At 37.4% G+C, this 21,180-nt stretch overlaps 1 protein-coding gene across 1 annotated transcript in view; it reads right to left on the bottom strand.

Annotated features, from left to right (window-relative positions):
• The window catches only part of TAFA5 (TAFA chemokine like family member 5), a 405,129-nt gene extending 392,202 nt beyond the window's left edge, over positions 1 to 12,927 (bottom strand). Inside the window, exon 1 of the mRNA XM_030463485.1 lies at positions 12,816 to 12,927. Within this exon, the coding sequence (XP_030319345.1) occupies positions 12,816 to 12,927 (112 nt within the window). The remainder of the gene's footprint in view (positions 1 to 12,815) is intronic.
• Between the last annotated feature and the right edge of the window lie 8,253 nt (positions 12,928 to 21,180).

The following is a 21,180-nucleotide window of genomic DNA, read 5'->3' as shown; positions in this document are numbered from 1 at the left end:
TGGAGAAGAAAATCTACTATAAAATGAACATTCTGCAGCGAATATGTGCATTCTAATCAGTACAGACTGAATTACTCTCAAAAAAAGACATTAAAAGAACAAGAGATACTTATTTCCAGTATTTCTGAATGTTGTACATATAGATAAAATGTTTTCAAATGTTATAGCAGAAAAGTTGAGCACATTTTAGGTGATATCACAAAACTAGCTTTAGAAATATAGTTGGTTTTAAAATGGTGTATGCTTACTTTCAATAGAATAAATATCAAGAGTTTGATAGGTCTTTTGACAGGATTTCCATGAATTTCCCATGTGGAATCTCTTCTCCCTTTCTTCGCTTTATTGGCTCAGACACTCATGCAAATTTCCAACGTGCTGTTTCAACATCAGTCATCTTAAAGCCAAATTCAGGAAAAAAAAAAGTCTTTTTTCACCATTAATTTTTTTTCATCATCTGAAATTGATTTAAAAGGAATCTTTAAAACTGTTTACAGACAATAAATCATTCATCATCTTGGGTGTTTAAACTTGCTCAAAATCCATGCTCAGGAAATAAGCATGTTCATTTTCAAACAGTAATATATGTATGTTTTAAATGTATTGATAAACATTCTTTCTGCATTAGTCCCAATAGCAGCTACTTGAAATGTGAAAGAAAATACATCTTTATAGCTATCACTATTGTATTTTATAGACTTAAGCACTGCAACAGTGGATGAACCTGCCAGCCGAGATGTGTGTTAACATGCACAACAACTGAGTGAGTTGATCAATACACAGTCTATAAGATCTTGATTTTTGTCTCTCAGCTGAAACACTAACAGTGTTGGAAAAGAACATGTTGACAGTTTGTTAAAGGCTTTAATTCCTCCTCTATAGCAGTTCTTGTATTCAAAGAAGAGACAGAAGCAGTTCTCACTTTCCCCAAGTGGGGCTTCCTGACTAGCATGAATGTGTTCAGGTGCCTGTGGAAAAAATAAAGGGCAACACGGCTCAACACAGAATCCACTGTCCAAAAGCAAGCACAATTCTTACCTTTCTTTAAATTATTTGGAACCTCAAATGAGACATACCTCATCCCCTATAAGCCAACAAACTATTTTACAATCTTAGGAAGAACTGCTGTTATCAATATTTAAGTATTTGAGAGCTTTTACATAATTCTAGAGGAAAGACCCAAAGAAGGAAAAATATTGCATTTATTTACTGATAAAACTACTCTTCAATAAACAAAATTATATTTCTTTCCAGCAAAGTAAAACTAAAATGGATGATCCAGAGTATCATGTGGTTTTCTGGAATGTGTATCTCTGTATACATCAATGTATACATCAATCAATCCCAGGATTGGTAAGAAGAAAATCAAACAACACATAAACAAGATTCTCTCTGAAATTAGAAGCTTTCATTTTTTGATAACAGAATTTTCTCTGACATTTGTCTGTCACATAGTTGTACCCGATTTGAAAGGCGCTTTGTTAACTTTTAAAGAAGTGTTTTCAAAGTCTGCAAATCAAAATTGGATATTAACTTGCAATTATTTTCAACATTTCAGTAAGTAAAGTCTAAAATTTTATTACTATTTCTTTAAATGCGTTGGGTTTTTTGCTTTCTGAGTTTTCAATATTATCTTCCAATCAAAAAAACCAAAAAAACCAAAAAAACCCACTAAACCCCACCAAATTCATGGCACTAACTCTGCTGTTCAGAGAAGAAAAAAAGAAATAACAACAACAAAAAAACCCAACACATTTAGAAAAATGAGAAAAAGATCTCACATTTTTTTCAGTTAAGTTCAGCTACAGTGCTATATCCTGAAAATAAATATATGCATTACAGAAACACACACTCAAAAGAGTAAAGATGAAAGCAAAATAAGATCATGAAATCTGATAAATGCAAATTTAGAAATGCTGCTCTTTGGTTTTCCTAAAGAGATCTGAAATTTTCATTCCATGCCCTTTATGTAACCATCCCTTCCAAACAGAAGCCAAACCCAACTTATTCCGGTTTAATTTCTAGCTTCCTGACACTCTTTTTTAAGAGAAGGGTTCCTGTTTCACAAGTGAAAAGGCAAGATATAGATGTTCCTTGTATCAAAAAACATACATAACCTGAGTAATATTAACATCATCTGAAATTTACACACTCCTGTCATGATATATTGAAGTCATATATACCAGGACTATCCAGCATTTTAACAACTAAAAATGTTTGTTCAAACACAGCAATGTTTATTTTAACTGGAAGAGTATTTTTTCTCAACAGTTCAGTTCTAAACTTCTGTGCATGGTCCTATCTGTTGCTTTAAAATAATTATAAAAACATTTAGAATTACAGAAGAAGAATTAATTTTTCATGTACTAAATTTACTGTGTTGCCAGTTTACCAAGTTCTTATAAGGCATTTACATGTAAGCCTACAGTATGCCATATCCCAAAGTTTATAACTGGGCTCAGAGAACCTGATGCATGTTGAGAAAAAATAACTAAGCCCAGTTCTCAAATCTCTGTGGATCGAGCAGTCGGGAGAAAAACTCTCTACACATAGATCAAGTTAATTTGTCTGAGGAGTCACTGGCAAACCGTGCTTCACAAAGCTGTACTTGTCAGACTGAGAAACAGAAAAGCACTTCAGGAAGTGGCAAGACAAACAGTAGGGCAAATTCACTTGACCTTACATAAGAAAAATAAGAAAGCAAATGTGAAAAATATAGAAAACTAATACTGGGACTTTATGCCAACACAGAGCACTAAATTCTAGAAGCAGCTCTCAGGAAGGAAATGTACACTAGTTACTACAAGGTGTGAAAGGAAAGGCAGCGAAATATATTATCAATGTGCTCCAATAAGGTAATGTAGAAAATATTTCCTTAAATTCTACAAATTTGGTCTTTGATGGAGACCAAAAATAAATTTAATATAAAGAAGAAAAGATTACTTTCATTCTGTCAAACTGAGGATTCTGAAGGTCATCCCTTTCCTCTACATAAAGATAAATTATCTGAGAAAACATTAAGAAACAGCTCTTGGTATTAAATAAGCTCAATATGATATCATTCTTACGAAGTCAATGTAATATTTGTGCTAAAGAATACAACTGCTTACCTATATTCCTGTCAAATGTCAAAATGGAAAAAAGATAAGCATTAAACTCTTTCATAGGAATTACTTTTGAAATGTCATCAGCTTAAGTATTCTAAGTTGTTTTTAAAGTAATTCCTTGGAACTGTATCTGAAATACCTCAAATCCATTTATCATAATTACAAGTGGCAGTTGATACAACTTGTTATCACCCTAAGAGTTCACAGCAGCAGTTTAGAGAAATCTGCAATATGGTAAAGGGAGCACAAATAACACCGTAAACTGGTAACAAGTCTCTTGGGTAAGGTATGGTAAAAAAGATTATAATATAGAGAATTACATTTATAGACAGGATTATAGAACTCTGTTTATCAAGGCAGAGCAACCAGATTTGGCCAGCTGTTCAACAACAAATGAAATGTACATGAATTTATTTAACATGGAAAAAGGTGAAAAGAAGCAATATATTCCTTGAACTGAAACATGTTGATAAAGAAGGAGGTACAGAAGGCAACAAATCTATCCAGATTAAAAGAACTGTAAAAATATTCCTTACACTGAGGAATGTAGAATTGAAGGAACCACTCTGGTCAAAGTCCAACACCCTACCAAAAACAGCTACATAACAAACCTGTTCTGTACATAGCTTTTATTTTTCTGGTTGATGGGAAAAGGAAGAGCAGAAGGAGCTGAGGGGGAGGCACTTCAGTGTTCAGTGGAGTTCAGATCTGCTCTTAAATTCAAGGCAAGCCTTTCTAGTCCTCTTTACCCCTGAAGCTTCTTTCATATATGTGTACTTTGTTCACCTTTAAACTTTTTCCTACCTAAATCTAGCACATGAAGGCAGTTCAAATATATTAAAAGCTTAACAAATTGTCTAATCTGCTTTTTAGTCAAAGACAAGTACTTCTGCAGCATGATTGATCTCAAACTACACCAGGTATCTAAAATCAGTCTCACTAACTTGACTAAAAAAAATACCTGTTTCCATTGACTTTGAGCAGAGATTATGGTGCACAGAAACTACTCTACTGCAGAAATCTAAAGTAAGACCAATTCTATTCAACTGGAATTGAAACAAGTTATCAGCCACTTCTTTCAACCTAATGGGATCTGTGTTCCAGAAGACATATGATTGGTTTTTGGGTTGTTTTTTTTTTTTCTTCTAGCTGAAGCTGGTAGTTAAAAGGAAAACATCTGTGAAAATTATTTAAAGTGATATCATTATTCCAGGTATTTGGATATACAAAGACATATAAGGTCAACTACCTTAAAACCTAATTTAAGGGAAATTACCATCTTTAAGAAACATTCAGTAAGAATAATTTTTAAAACCTCTTAGTTTTATTTTTAACATAGCTATGTTTTTTACTGAGCACACATACACACCCACACATACTCTCTTCTTAAAATGAATGTTCAATAAAACACTACTGACAGCATATACTGAAAAAGCTCTGGATCACCTTTCCAATATTTTTTCAAGTAAAATGAACTTGAAGATTTAACTCAGCATATTATATTTGTTCAATTAAAAAAATAATTTTTTAAATATTTTTATTATTAAAGCCTATATATATACAGCTAATTAGAAAAATGAGTTCAGTAGAAAAAAATAATAGAAAAAGTCACATTTATTTTGGGTTGCTGTGGTGGGGCAGTCCCCCATGCTAACTGGGCCACAAGGTGATGTCAACACCATCCAACACTGTTCTTGCTTTAGCTACAAGGTCTGTGGGGCCAACATCATTCTTGTTTCAATTGCAAGTCCAGTGGGATGAGAAAATCTGTCACTTTCTTACCCTGCCTACTGAAGCAGGGAGGTGAAATAATTGGGTACCTTCTAGTCATAGTGCAAGCACAGTGATTCGGGGTGATCAGGTACTCCCCAACTTTACCTGGAATGCTGTTGTCTGGGAAACATACCCAAGACCCCTCCTGCTGGGGGTGTGAAAGCCCACTCTGAAAGTTGTCAAAGATCACCTGACTCAAATTGTGGCCTCAGTGGAAAAATATTGACCAAAGTCAATCATCCTGTGTAACTAAATATAAAGCCCACTTTGGTTCAAAAATTGAGAAACTGGTGTACCCAATGACTGCTATCATTAACAGGTAACCTCCCCACAATATCTGACACACTGATATTTAGTTTAATTTAAAGCAAGAGAATAAAAGTCACAGAATGGTTTGGCTTGGAAGGGACTTTTAGACATCATCTAGTCCAACCACCCTGCCACAATCTTCCACTAGAGGCTGCTCAAGGCCCTGTCCAACCTGGTCTCGAACAGTTTCAATGATGGGGCATCCACAACTTCCATGGGCAATCTGTTCTAGTATCTCACCACTGATAATAAAAAAATATTCTTTATATTTATCTTTTTGGTTTAAAACCATTTCCCCTTGTCCTATCTCTATGGGCCTTTGTAAAAAGTCCCTCTCCATCTCTTACATACCCTCTTGAAAGGCTGCAATAAGTTCTTCCTGAAACCTTCTCCTTCAGCTGAACAACCATAATCTCTCAATTTTCTTTTTTCATAGGATTGTCTTTGATCTTTTTGGTGGACCTTATCTGGATCTACCAAAAGCAGTGACAGAAGTCACTGTTCCCATAGGATTTTGACATTCCTGCTTGCGATTGAATGATTTCATGAAAAGTGCGAGAGCTTACCTTCAACCCACTTCTATCCTAGAAGCCAAGCAGTTCTGTCAATGGAAAAATTATATAGATTCTGCAAAAAGCTATACTGGCATCTAAATGTATCAAAAGTGACACAGACATTTGGGGTTACCAGTGTCTTATACTGTCAGAGTATCATCTCAGAACACATTTGTCAACATCAAAGTCCTAAGATAATAAAGTGAAAATAAAAATACAAATGTTATAAGCAAAGGTAAAAGCCACCATAAATTACATTGTGATTAAGTAGAACACAGTACAAAATCCCTTGGTAGACTTCAGAACCCAAAATTTCTTTTTCATACACAGTAAATTCCTGTTTGTACAAGAATTAAGGACCTTACCCTCAGAAAGATACAGCTCTGTCAGCTAACAGAACCAGCAGAACCAGCAATGCTGGATTACCAATGGTCACTACAATTCTTCTGTATAACAGATGAAAAATCAGGAATCCAACCAATATAACTTGCAATTTGAAATGGAGATGGATAACAAGGCATTCTGCTATGGAGTTTTATTCAGTTTTTGTTACACAAAAGACAAATAGAGCACATCTGTTAACAATGCTCTGGAATTAACCTCCACACAAAACAAACAGAGACAGTCCCCGTTCTGGACCTTCAGAACAGCAAAATGAACACTGGGGTCACAGCTCAAACTGCTACTTTCAGTCACAGGCCAAGACAGAAAGGAGCTTTATTTTTTTGCCAGGTTCCTAAAAAGGATACTTTTTTTGCAGAATCCTAAAAAGATTAAGATCCTGCCCTGTTAAAACACTCTCCTGCTGGAAGAGCAGGAGACGACAGCTGTGGAGAGCTCTTAAAGACAAGGATTAATTAAAAACTCAAGCTGCAAGAGAATGAGGAAGAAAGTATCAAAACTAAAAAATGTCATAACAGCCTAAAGCCTTGAAGGGAACTGAGACCACAAGAAAACAGTAGCTACAGGTCTCTCTGGATACAATTCATGCATTCTCCAACAGGAGCATAATGTTTGGCAAAGTAAGTAGCATTCTCTTCTAGAGAAGCAAGTTCTTTATCAGGGTACCTTGCCACAGGCATTTAAAAGAAATGCCAGGAGATACAAACCAAGGATGATCCTGAGGAACTAGCTGTTCTTCAGGAACCAAAAAGAAGCTGTTGTAGAGAAAGACTTCTTTGAAAAACAATCAGTTATGCTCCTCACCCCAGGGAAAGACAAAATATTTTTCTGTTATTTGAGACCAATCAAGCATTTGAAGAAAGATGTCCAAAAAAGCAGTCCATCCAGAGACTGAAATAAGTCACAGGCCACAAAGCTTTATAAGATCAACAGATCATTGCACGTATGCAAAACTCTCTGCCATTATATTTGTGATTTCTCTACTGTAGCCAAAGTCCATTTATTAAAAAACACGTGCAAAATCTTTGAAATAAAACTTCACACCAGAAACATTGGGAAAATGACTCTCAGTACGGTTCATAGAGTTTCAAATAGTCATGAGATAACATTTTTCTTTTTGCAGGACTAATGTAAAAGCATATCCATGAATAGATGACTTTCCAAAAGATCTCAAATAAGCCATTTCACCAGCCAGCTGTGCAAAAAGCAGTGTAACTCCCTTTCAAACAGAGAAGAAAAAAAAATAAACACATCCCCTGCCCAACAGCAGACTAACACACCTGGTTCAAATATGAGCCTAAGGATACAAACATTCTGGTTTGAATTTAGCAACAAATAATAGGCAAACCAGGAAACCTGTGATTAAGCCATGCTGTCTTGATTTACCTGCGTATTTGACACTTCCATACATAGTTCAGTATCCAACTATATTTTTGAGTTATTGATAACATTCAAGGCATATCTCTAATAAACATTATTTGGAATGCCAGATGCTGGAATAGCTGTCAATATGGATTTTTTTCACATAATGGCAAGTGCTCCAACAATCTTAGTGAGTGTTCTAACCACAATGCTTTATGGTTAGAGCACTCACCAAGAAAGCACTAAATTACATCTACAGACCAAGAGATTTTATAGCCCCAGCTTCTAGCACAGAAAAGCAGTAGGAAAATACCCACTCATAAGGGTAATCTCAGTGAAGCAGTTACTACTATTACTTCAATGGAGTCACTAAGAAAAAAAAAATTAATATTAATATTAATTTAAAAATATATTTACCTTCAGTAAAGATACACAACCTAGACCATGTTTAAACACATCCAAAGCAATGGGAGTGCTTATGTTCCAAATACTGTTTCCATAGATTAAAGTATATACAATACAGTACATTGCATAAACAGAGAAAAACCAACACAGCAAAGAGGTCTCAGTGTCTCTCCTATCAACCTTGCCAAAAGACATGGGATTCCTCTGCCACTGACAATATTATTTTTTGCCCTACCTGTTTCTCATTACATCAGTCTTTGAGTGGTTATACTTGCAATGGAACTAAGAGTTAAAGTTCAAATATGTTTGAGAAATGATAAATAGCACTTATTTAGCCTTAAAGGGTTGAATTCAACATGAAAAGTACTAAGAAGACATTTCTTATGTTGAGGCCAACAACTTCTATGTAATACATCATCTGGACAGACTACAACATAACTGGTGAGACAACCTCAATGTCAGTTTGGTATTCACATTGACAGGTAGTATGTTGTACAGAACATTATGCTCAGATCACTGGTTTAAATTCAAAAAGTGAACCTCTAAAAAAAAGGAGCAGCTAGGATGTTATATAAAGATTGAAAAAAAAATCATCTCTTGCTTTTCTTATTTAATATCATAAACGCATTATTTCTTATTTCTATACACAAATTAGACTGAAAAAAAGTCTCAGTAATGACAGCTGCTCTATATGTCACATGCATTCTGCCTGAAGAGCTTGGGAAAAATACAGGCACAGTAATTCCTGGAGAAAACATAACAAATTACAGATCAGTTTGGACATATTTTTAAAATCTGCCTTTTTCATTTGAAAAAGAACAGAGAAAGTAATCTGATTTATACAGGAGCTGTCAGCCTTCATTCAGAGGTGACTTGTTTTCATCCAACATAAATCAGCAGTGACCATTTATCATTATCCTCAATAGCCTACGTATGATGGTATAACTCCTATTGGAGAGGTGTCCAGGAGACAGGCGCAGCTCACGGTAGCTCAGATAGCTACTGGCAGTCTCAAATAGTAGGGCTTCATATTCCTCCCTTCCATACACAGCACTTCAAACAAAGACGTGAACTTTCCAAGTACCATTCAGTTTTGGTAGTTCCTTTCAAAAAACCCACTTGCTTGCCCACACAAGTATTGTCTTAACAGAATAGCAAAACCTGTACCACAGAGGTCTAATGTTCTATTCCTATGCTTACAAAGGAGTAAAAAATAAGTAGAAAATAATTCAGAAGATTGTAGTAGCCATAACTTTGCAAAAACTGCATCATATGCTGTTTAAAGAGTCACCATTTACATATAGAAAGAACCTCAGCCCACTGAATAAAAGCATTAAGAAACAATTCTGAATCAAAACCATGTTGCTAAGACTTCTGATGTAGGAAGTTGTGATGAAGTTGTGATAGCACAAGAAATATTCTTAATTTTACCAAATGTTCTAACATGGAAGAATCCAAATCTCATCCACAGATGGAGAAAAAAAAATAATTTAATGTACTTTTATAACACAAAAACAGTAAACTAAAGAATTCCCTGGAGGTAATTCTCTCTGATCTACTACTGCTCACTAAGCAAGTATGCTGAATGCATATCTGGGATCCAAAAATGCCACAAGTTCTCTGATCCTGAATTTCTATTAAAGGTGGTCACTCTCTATCAGGCCTTCTGATCTGTTTTTACATTTACCGATGCTTTCCATTAATTAAACTAACTCCTTGGTGGTCACACCAAAGACCATAAACAGCCTATTTCAACTACTTCATTTTTGCCTTCTCCTGTTCTGACCCCATCAAATCAGACTGTTTTCTTTCAGGAAGGGAACATTACATTATATTTATCACTATAGCAACTAATCTAATTGATTTGATGCAGGTTTCTCTTCCACCATAGGATGGAGCCACTATCCCTAAGTATAATCTAAACATTTAAGAAAGAAAAACTTATCAATTTTTCACTTTATCTTGTCAAAGAGACTATAATTTGGCTTCAGAAATTAAAGTATAAATGAAAGTCTAACGGACTGCAGATACACACCCAGACCACACTTTATAAATATGCTTATTTGTCAACTGGAACTGAGAATATGGCATTTACTGGTTGCTCCCAGTAATAGGGGTAACAATTGCACAATAAAGACATTCCTAGAAACAAGAGATTCACACAGTAACTAGGGGAAGGGGAAGAAACATTCATGTCACTGATTCAGGAATAACTTTTGTCAGACCAACAGATTAAAATGAAAATAAGTAAAATAGACAAAAGTTTTATTTATAGTGCTAAAAAATAGATTTATAAAAAAGTTTTTTTGGGGTTTTTTTGTTTGTTTGTTTTTTGAGCTGCAGGGTTTGATGTAAATATATTTACATGATGCTAAATTATGTAAATATAATTAAAAAATGATAGTGAAAGATAATTAGATGCAAAGTTCCTGTAATTAGTAATGTATTCATTGGTATTATTTCTTTACAGAAGTTTGCTTGATACCAGAGATTTAATTTGGTATACTTCCATGTACCTGAATATAAGATGTATGGAAAAATACAGAACATCTTACATTAGCAAATGCTTCCTAAGAAATATGGCAAGGCTCTTATTCTTATAACTGAGACCATCTCCCCTTCTCCCTCCCCCCCCCCCCACTAATGCTTTTCTTCAAAAAATAAGGCATCAGATAAAAAAAAGCTGAGTAAACACTAGATGATTTTGAAAGGATTCATAAAATTTGCAGTGCTACTTTACCTAGAAATAGCTCCACATTTTTTTTCCTTGATTTTTGATCTTCAGCCTTTCCAAAGAGCAAAAAAAATTCTTGCAATTTTTCAGATACTACTGCTAGGAGAAAATGTTCATGATGCTTCATGAACATTTGGAATTGCAGTTGTCAAATCAGTGAAACATTACATAAACGCTGGAGTGTTTTGACACTGCATATTTTAAACTGCATGGTGCTTTTCAGCATTATATGGAATGAAGAGCGTACTACATATTTGAGGAACACCATTTACACTGGATGAGCAAACCAATAAGAAACTGGTCATTTAAGCACACTGAAAACTGCCTTCATATTATCAGCTAACATTTGCATTGTTCAGTATTAGTAAACAGTGCAAAAAATAAAAAGTAATATATAAAAATTCCAATCAACAACTTCACTTAGAACAGAACACTGCCACACATCTCACTGTTGAATATAGATAATTTCAAGGGTTCCAGAGTTTACAGTTAACTCTTTTTGAGACCATGATGGTAGAAGACATCTGCACAGAACTTGAATCTTGAAATCAGAACTTGAATCTTGAAAACAGAAAAGGCTGGATGCCTCCAGATATTTCTAGCACAAACTTCATTAAATATTTATTACTATTATCCAGCTGAATTTCATTTACACTTGCACTATTCATCCCATGTTATCCATTTACTGAGTACTTACCTCCCAATATGCAGAGAAAGTGTTTTAAATTTGTGTTGTTTAGTGTATCTTCTGTATTAGCACATTGAAGATGGTACTAGTTTAATGATGAAATTATTTAAAAGTGTGGTCTGTTTGATATGATATTTTTGAAATGTGTAATTTTGATTTTGAGATGTGCTAAATTACAAAAAATAATTATAAAATGTTTTCCTTTTTAGACTAAAGCTCTCACTGTTGTCAGTACAGAGTCCCCGTAGCTTGCAAAAAAAGTGATTTAAAGGTTCTCTTAGTCAATTACAATCTTGTTTTGAAAAAAAAACAAAAAAGGCAAAAACCAACTTTGAAAAATGGAGACTATAATATGGTTGGAAGGAATGGAATAGAAGGTTAAGAAATGCAGTAGGCATGCTCCTGAAAACCAGCATCCATTTCCTATTCATCATAGCCTACCTACACCTATTACAGTTCAACAAGACAAGCCGAGTGCAAAGTCTTTTATGCTATTGCTAATGAAAGGAATATACACTATGGGTAAATTGCAGACCACATACAGCTCAGATTGGGAAAATACAATGTAGATTCATTTTGACAAAGTTGTGCAGGTCTCTCCTGATAAATGACGTATATTTTTATTATTGCACTGAAACTGCCTTTTCTATTCTCTTTGAAAGATTCCCACTCTGGTATTACAGACTAACTTGCATTCCCCAGAAGTCTGGGCTTTATATGAATTTATATTACATAAATTCTTTAAAATTGCTCTTGGCAAGAGTAGAAAAAAACACCTGACATGAAAAAAAATAAAGACCTCTAAAAGTTTAAAAAGCAGGCACATGATTCTTACAGTTACCTTATCTGCAACTCAGTGTGATTAATGGACAATCTGGCAAGCCTGAAAAGGAATACACAGAACTATACCAATAGCCTGTGATACAACTCTAAAACTGATAGCACAGGCTTACTGAACTGCTGAGGAAATGCTAAGGAAGTACTGGGCTGTTCCAATGCAATTTCACAGTCAGATAATCACGTATAATCCCGGTGATGTTGACATCTGTCACTTGACTCAGTATGTGCTTCCTAAAATAATGAACATAAGCAAAATTGCTCCTGTTCATGGAAGGTGGATGGGGGTAGGAAAACAACTACATGAAAGGAGAAATCTGGGAGAGAGCTGGTAGCATCTGACAATAAACACTGAACAGTGGATCACTGCTACTACAATGGAAAAGTTTGTTCCTATGCTCCAAGAGATGTTTCTGTTTGGACTGGAAATGCCACATCTACAACCTAAAGACATATTTTCCCGAGTGTCAGCAGTATTAAAGTGTCAGTCTACCTGCTTTACCATAGGGCAATCTGGGCAGAAGCATCAAGATAGCAAGTCCAAAACTACAATACCTATGCCTGCCAGCTTCAGAGCTTGGCCTTTGCCAGAAGCTTTGCCTTAGGATTTACGCCCAGCAAAAGCACCAGGAGAAATGTGTACTTACTGCAGTAAGCGATTAGGAGACTGGCCAGGATCATGATAGCCCAGAAAGTTGAGGACATGCTTGGCAAGGCGTTGGCATCTTTCCTACTGCTTCTCCTGGGAGATGGAGCCATTGAAGCCACTTCCCCAGTGTGGGGAGGAAAGTCAGACAGTTTCACCAGCCAGCACTCCCCTTGACTGATGGCCGTTCTCCAGATGTAATCCTCAAGGAAAGCATCTTCCAAAGACCCCGCTGTTCGTCAGCAGCAACACAGTCCTGTTACAGGAACCATCTTTAAGCCAGAAAGCCAAGGCAACTCTAAAGCATGCAGGTGTTGGGCACAGTGGCCACAGACAGCTTCCCTCCTGTTGCTGTGGTGAGATTTGCTCGCGTGGTGGGGTTTACTGGGACTCGGATGCCTGGCGTGGTGCTGAGCTTTAGAGACGTCCCACGAACAAGCCTCTTGATTTTATTTGTTGTTGTTGTTCCTTTTTTAATTTGCAGAAGTTATTTCTCTGGTTGTCCTTTTTCCCTGCCTCCACCCTCGCACGAGAGGCAGCTCTCGGCACGCTGGGGCTCGGGCCGAGGCGGTACTAGCGCGGGGAAGCCTCCCCCGCCCGCCCTCCGCTCTAGGGCGACCCCCGCTCAGGCCGCCGCCGCCTCCCGGCCCAGGGCAGCATGGCCGAGGGGGCAGCGGGCACGGAGAGGCGAGGGCACCCCGGCGGCCGCCGCCGCCTGCCCGCGGGGGAGGGCTCCGCCTGGCAGCTCTGCGGGGCGAGGGCGATCCGCGCCTGAGCCCAGCGCCCGCGGAGGAGCGGAGGGCGGCGGTGCCCGCCAACGGCTGGACAGGGCGGCGGAAAGGGACAGCCCGGCCCGCCGGGCGGAGAGGCGCCCCGTCCCCCCCGGCGAGTCCAGCCTGATCCCCCCTCCCAGCCGGTCCTGCGGGCTCGACGGGGCAGGAGGCAAGAAAGGCGAAGGGATCGGCGGAGGGCGGGACACTTTGCAAAGAGAGTCGGCGGCGGAAGGTCTCCTCCCGTTCAGGCACCGCTAGCTCGGTTCTTAGGTTCTGCCGGTAAGGCAGCACCGGCCCTTCGAGTAAAAAGAAGGAGGAGGAGAAAAAGGAGGAGGGGGGGAGGGCGGTCACGCCCACAGGTGAAGAGCTCGCGGAGTGGTCCTTCCCTCAGCGCCGTGCCACCTGCGCGTTCCCTCCGGAGGCCGCTCTCGCCCCCGGGCTTTCATCGCCCCCGAGGCAGCCCGCCCCCGGCTACTCGCCCCGATCTTTCGCTTGCCTCCCTCGGTGCGACACTGCGAGTGGAGGGCTTACCCCTTGGCGGTGGGGAGAGAGAGGGGGCAGTCTCCCCGCTGCAACTGCTCCCAGACTGGCCGGGGGCGGGGGCCGAGCCCTGTGGTTCTGCAGGGGTAGAGGCAGCCCCGGCTCTCGGCGCCTGCCCACCACCCTCAGCGCAGAGGAGAGCCCAGACTGGAGGGAAAGAGAGAGGGAAGGGGAATGGGAGCGGAAAGAAGAAAGGAGGCAGTGCTCAACCCTTGGCTGAGAGGGGGTCTCGGCAGAAGGAGAAGGGGCCTCTTCCAGCCCCCTCACCTGCACGGTGCGGCTCGAAGTCTCCGCGGTGTATTCTGCCTAGACACGGTGTTACTGGAAACATTCCTCCTCTTGTACTGATCTGTGGTCCTTACAGGGACTGTGGTACGCGGGTTTTGTCGCTGTCAAGGCAGGGATACATCGATGTGAAACCCATTTTAAAGGGCTCCGGTTCACGTGTGTGCCAGTAGCATTTACTGTAGTAATAAAAATCTGAAATGTTTTAAGAGGGACCAGGTAGTTGAGCTTTTCCGTTTGGAGTCTCCATAGCAATGTCTTCAAATTAATATTTTAAGTTCTGCAAAAGGTTGTCCTTCCGATCACAGGCTGGATTGGCAGAGTAAAAAGAGGAACCCGGTCACAAAATGTCCCAGTCGTCCCCTCCTGTTTTTGTTTGGGTTTCTTTTTCGTGTTCAGTGAAAATACCATGAAAAAGTACATCCATCTTCTGCCAGTACCCTCAAGTTTGACTGCTACTTAAATATCTGGACCTAAAATTGGGTATGAATGATGCATTATTTACAAGACGAGACTAATGACTTTTTTAGTACAACTAAAGATAACTTACAAGTAAGGTCAGTTTTGCACCACCAGGATATCATTAATGTAATCTCTTTGATTTCAAATCTGATCTTCTATCCAGAGTAGTTTGCATCCTGAACTGGTAGGGTAGTAGGCTGATGTGCTCAAATATGCTTCACAGAGATCAAACTTTTAACTATCATTTGGGTGCATGGATAATATACCCTTCAAAGATGTGACTTTCGATTAGTTTTGGTGGAAATTTCTGCTACTTTTTAAAACAGGAATAGAGCATAACTGAATCATTAAGGCAACATAATAAGCTTCATTCTTTTTCGCCACACAATTTAAAAGAGCATTTTGTTGTTATTTTGTATCTAGAGAAGACCAAATCTTTGTAGCACCTTCTATCCCTCACTTAGACATCAGATTTCCTTTGTAAATCAATGTAGATTCTGTAGCTTCTCTGATATCCTGAAGTATTAGTTCAATTTGACATGGTAAAGTGCTACTGCATAATGACTTTTTTATAAAACAGGACTTTCAAAATTCCTATTCTCAGAACAAATGTAAATAAGTTATTAAGCAACAAAAATGCTTCTGCATGATGTGCTGTGGTTTATTGCTATTCCAGGACTAAAATGTAAATTAAGCAGTTTTCTCTATGTATGAAAAGAAATTTGATTTCCATTACAGCTGTGAGTGTTGAATGTGCCATTGAATAGCATATTTTAACTATTGCTAAAAAGAAAAGCATTGAGTATCTTGACAGGAGATACATAGTCTGATGTCTACATTAAGAGACTTTGAAGCCACAAAGAGTAGATTCAGCACTATGTATAGGCTTCTATACCTTTCATAATAGTTCATAGAATTTTATATAGTATCTCTTACCTTTTATCAATTAGGTTGTGGCTGTACAAGATTGTTTCCCATGGAAATGCATCTATCTTTCAGTCTAAGCAGTGAGTGTCATGATTAGTGTTCACCTAAATAAAGTTTGTTGCAGTAACTAATGTATTGCTTTGCTAGTTTTGAAAACTGTCATTATTCTGTTGAGGCTTTGTTCATTCTCATGTCAGACAATGAATTGGTTACTCAGAAAGTAAGATACCAGTTTCTGACTGAACAAGGACCACCAAACTACAGCCTTTGTGTTTCTATCAGCATCTACCTGTCACAGGTTTACATAAGTCATAAGACAGAATTTCAAATCAGAAGATTTTCTGATTGGATTGTTAAAATAAAACTTAAAAACAAACTTTAAAAATGTAATTTTTGTTCACTGCTGATTGGTTTTCAGGTGCTGTTGATCTCAGTAATGTTCTATCTGTTCTGCAGTGTCTTGTATTAAAAAGTATCACAGCCTAGAGTGACACTACCCACTGAGTAAAATTTCACTAAATGAAAAACTGGAAGAATGTGCTCTTAAATTAATTTGCTTGCCTCTTTCTTGACATGTCCCCTTAGAATTGATCTTCAAGGAAAATGTGTGAAGTGTCTGTCTTTAATGCCTCCCTTAACCCCTAAGAAATTCCCAGGATTCAGACCTTTGTGTATGCAATGATGTAGAAACAATGATTAAAGTCATGGACAAATGCCTGAAATCAGATAAGAAAATAGAAACTCAAGTTAGAGGCTGTATATCTAAGTGAAACAAACTTGTCAGAAATCAGATTTGTTGCCATACAATCAATGACACAGATCTCTTGTTGGAAGAATTAATATCCACAAGGAAATTAGTATAATGTTTAAGCTATTTATTAAGATAGCTTGTGCCATCTCTCCAACTTATATTACAAGCTAAATGTTTTTGTTGAATGGAAACAGGTATAGTTTGAAGCCTGTTGTGTGCTTTGTGTGTCAGATACTTTGTGCATAATGTGCACATGCACCACTGCTTTCTGCTAGGATGTCAGGCATGTAAAGCATGTGCAGTGCTACTGACCTCTACCACAGGTGCTGGCTATAGAGGACAACTCCTAACATTAACTTAGCATCAAGCATGTACATGGTAGAAGGAAGGTAGAATTCCTTAGATCTTTACAGAGAGACCTTATGTTCTTTCTGAGTTTGCTTTATTTACTTTGCAATGAGAGGGTTTAAGTAGAAAGTAGGTGAATTCTATGGCAGTACACTGATTCAGTGCACTTCATGAAGAATTTTGCTTTCAAGCCAAAAATTGAGCTTTGGCTTTAGAGAAAGTAAAATGCTTCTGTAGATTCTAAATATTGATTTTAAAGGAAGAACAGAATATTCTCTAAATGACCATTTACTCAGATACATATGAGTAAAACAAATGTAAAAGAATATCATCAATAATTATTTTTTTTTTTACAGTGTTAAAAACATGAATTACCTAAAAGAGCTCAGTGACATTAACTTGTTTTATCTCAATAGAATTTTCAGAGGAAGAGCAGTGGAGCTTGATACTAAGAAAGTAAGCTAAGTAAACTCTTCAATTGCATTATTGCAAATGTGTAACTATGATGTGTTGCTCAAAGACTTTGCCTTTTCACTGATACTCTTTCTGTAACAGAGCCAAGCTACCAGTTATAGGGTTTTTTTGCCAGACATTGTTAGTTTAGCTAATAATTAGTTATAATTATTAGGGTTTTTTTCTAATTTTAATTGCCTACTAATGACATAAATATAGTTTGATATAGGTATTTTTTAAAAGCTGCATGTGGTTTTGATTGAACATGAAATCTTTGATAAGTTTTGGGACATCTTTACCCTGTAAAACAAAATATGGGAAATTCTTACCCCATAAGACAAAATATGTAAACTTGTTCACTGGCAGCTATGTTAACCTATCCAATTATTTGCAAAGCCAAACAAGAAAGAAAACAAGAGAGTAACAGTGGAAATGTGCACTTAATACAAAACATTGTTATACCTGTGTGTATAGCTGATGTGTTGTCACAACATCCACATTATCATTCTGGCTGAATATTATTTATGGACAACACTAAAACACAGAAAAAATCATGACAGAGAAACACTTTAAGATGCATTTTAATTCCACTTTGTGTCAAAGCCAGTCTGAAGTTTTACTTAAAAAAATGGTAGAGATATAATTTCCTATAAAAATTTCTGCCATTTTTTCCAAGAAATCCTAGCTACAGGTGACCAAGAGATTGAATGAACTTTTGCAAAATTACACCGTTCCCAGTTAGAATCTTAAAATATTTACATTAAAAAAATGCTCTAACATTGATATACAAGAAGCCTAAATATCAGAACTAAGATTGGATTATAAAAAAACTACAGCTCCTTAAAATAGTACTAATAATATGTTTATTTCTGTGATGCAGGTGTGTAAGATTGTTTCTTTGCACTGAAATGCCTACAACTGATATGGTAGCTAAGTACATTTCTGTCACTTATCAAGCTTTGCCATTCAGAAAAAAAATTGGGGGTATCTGTGATGCTATTATTGGAAGTGTCTGGAGTTTAGCAAATAACAGAATCACTCAGAAGTGAGTCATTACGTGAGCTACAGTGATGCAATATGTTGAATTCAACAGCAAGAACAGAAATAACATGTAATTATCCATACATGGATAATTTAGGAAGATGTGTTATTTTTAAAAATCAGGAAAGAAATCGATATTAGAAAGAATTTCTTCATGGAGAGGGTGATTAGGCTATGGAATGGACTGCCCGGTGAGGTGGTAGATTCTCCATCCCTGGAGACATTTAAAAAAAGACTGGATGTGTCACTCAGTGCCATGGTCTAGCAACTGCTCCGGCGGGTCAAGGGTTGGACTAGATGATCTCTGAGGTCCCTTCCAACCCGGCTAATTCTATGATTCTATGATGATTCTATGATTCTATAAAACAGCAAACAAACCTGAAATAAACCCAAATATGGCAAATCACTTTCACTACAGTAAATAGATAAAGAATAAGAGGGATAAAGTATCATAATAACTTTGAGCAAATTTCTGTCTTAGAAATTGCATAAATTATTAATCTTAGATTAGATCTATTTCATTCTGTGTATAAAAGTGAAAGGGACACTGAATTCAGTACCTGCTCCAAAGTGCCCAGAAAAAACAACTTTTCATAAACAACCTGTAAAGCATTCAATTATTTTACAATAGATTTAAATCAAGGAAAGAGTAAACCACTTTTGTCTCTGATTTATTAGTTTTCCTTCAATGACATACCTCAATTTGATACCTTACACACCACACAGCTGTCATCACAAAGTCACAAAGACCTAATTTTTTTGGTCACTACTGGTCTTTTTCAGTCCTGAATCAGTTAATTTCCCATCAAGCGACCCTATTTATGTCTGTATACATATTCTACTACCCATCCAAGAGAAAAAGCAGCATTACGGGGCTGGCAGCTGTCTTCCAGTAAGTATGCTCTGAAGCCACCTATGTAGTTACTATATTTACTATTGCACCCTTTGATGCTTTAACACACTCCAGTGAGGTCAGGGAGTATGTGGGTGACTATATGTCTTCTTGGCTTTTCCTGGAAATCTCACCATTTCTTCATAAATCTTGCTGTAGGAGAAGAAAAAAAGTGGTATTGTCTGGAGGTAGACTACATGAGCAATAAACATTAGATCCTATTCTGCCTCTTTTTTTAGGTAACTGACTATCTAAGACTTTGAGGAACATTTATGCTTTCAGGCAGTACGGTGAGGTTTAGGTACCTCAGCACAAGATCTGAACATAAAGTCAACATGTGGGTGCAGCTGAAGAAATGCCTACTATATAACCACGTGTAAATGCCAAGGACAAGGGTAACTCCTATACTTATTACTCCAAGGGGTTTTCTGTTCACTTGGGTCTTTATGCTAGACTGTGCTCCTGAGGGCTGTCATCTGTAATACTTCCTTCTAATCAAGTGTTATGCTTACAGAACAAGCAAGTAGTGACAATAGGACAGGTGCCACACCATGTCCTCAGGACGTCCTAGTCATTACAACATTTACTCAGGATCTATGGGAACTCAGTTCAGTTTTCTTCTCTGCCTTGGGCAAATCTGCATCAATCAATGGTTCTATAATGGGGCACTTACAATCCCCTTGTTGAAACAGTGTCACTGTACATATAATAAATCAAGACTTACAGGGCAGAAGGAGAAAGTATGAAAGTGAAACTGATTCTGTAGCTAACTATTTATGTGGGTATTCACCTTGAGAGGAGACCAATCTTTTCTTGCCTGATCCCAGGGTGGTTTCTGTAATTGTAACAATGACTGTATAACGTGCTTAATTATAAAAAAGACAGGTCATTGAAGAAGATTAATATCACAAAACTTTGATTTACTGGGTTTTAGTTTCCATGCTTTGTCAGTGGATTTGGTTCTACCTAGTATTAGCATGAAACTTTCATGGTAAATTTTTTATTACGTTGCATATAATGAGGGTATCCATGGCATTGACTTTCCAACATTGAATCAATTTTCAACTAACACATAGCTATCTTTTCTGAATAGTTACATCCAAGACAAGTTTCATTAGAGGAGACAAAAATAAAATTATTACACTTGTATTCACAACAGTGTTTTCTGATAAGATCAAAGAAATGTTGCAATTAATACACTGTAGTTCACTCTTCTGAACTATCTTAAGAATCACCTACTTCATCCTGCCCAGATTAAATTTGTTTCTCTTTATTAACATAAACACTGAATCAGGAAAGTGAGGTTACTAGGAATAATAATTTCCTTACAAAAATAATTTTCGGCTGTCCCAAAATTGCTTGCCATTTCACCTACACCTTCATTTTTTACCCATCAAAATCTAAAAGTTTAAAAATGAGAAGGCAAATTACTCTTCACTACATTTGTGTTTATTACAACCCACATTAAGCAGCATTATGTAGTGTTTATGCCTAGCACTTCTGCATATAAATTGTTAAATATGTTATATATGTAGCCTTGTAAGTAGGAAGACAAAATGGTTCATCTGTCTATGTAAAGAGATTTGGCTCACATGGCTTTAATAAATGATAATTGTGCAAGTTTTCAGCTTGTTAGAACTGGTTCACTGGTACCTCCATTGGAAGGCAGCTTGGTTCTGTCTCCTGTGGGGCACACTGGAAAAAGTCTGGGAATATTGACTTTGTGGGTCTCTTTGTGACATCACTTTGTTGTTTCCCTATGGAGCTTTGTTTCCTCCATCATGCACATATCCTGGAATATAATCTCCAGTTGAATGGAACTGCTTTGTGTTTGGAAAAGAGTGAATCACACAGACTGTTAATCCAGTTCTAGGTATTAACCAGAAAAATTGGT

Source organism: Calypte anna, chromosome 1 (assembly GCF_003957555.1).
Source record: "Calypte anna isolate BGI_N300 chromosome 1, bCalAnn1_v1.p, whole genome shotgun sequence".
Taxonomy (NCBI): domain Eukaryota; kingdom Metazoa; phylum Chordata; class Aves; order Apodiformes; family Trochilidae; genus Calypte; species Calypte anna.
This window is presented reverse-complemented; position numbering and strand designations above follow the sequence as displayed.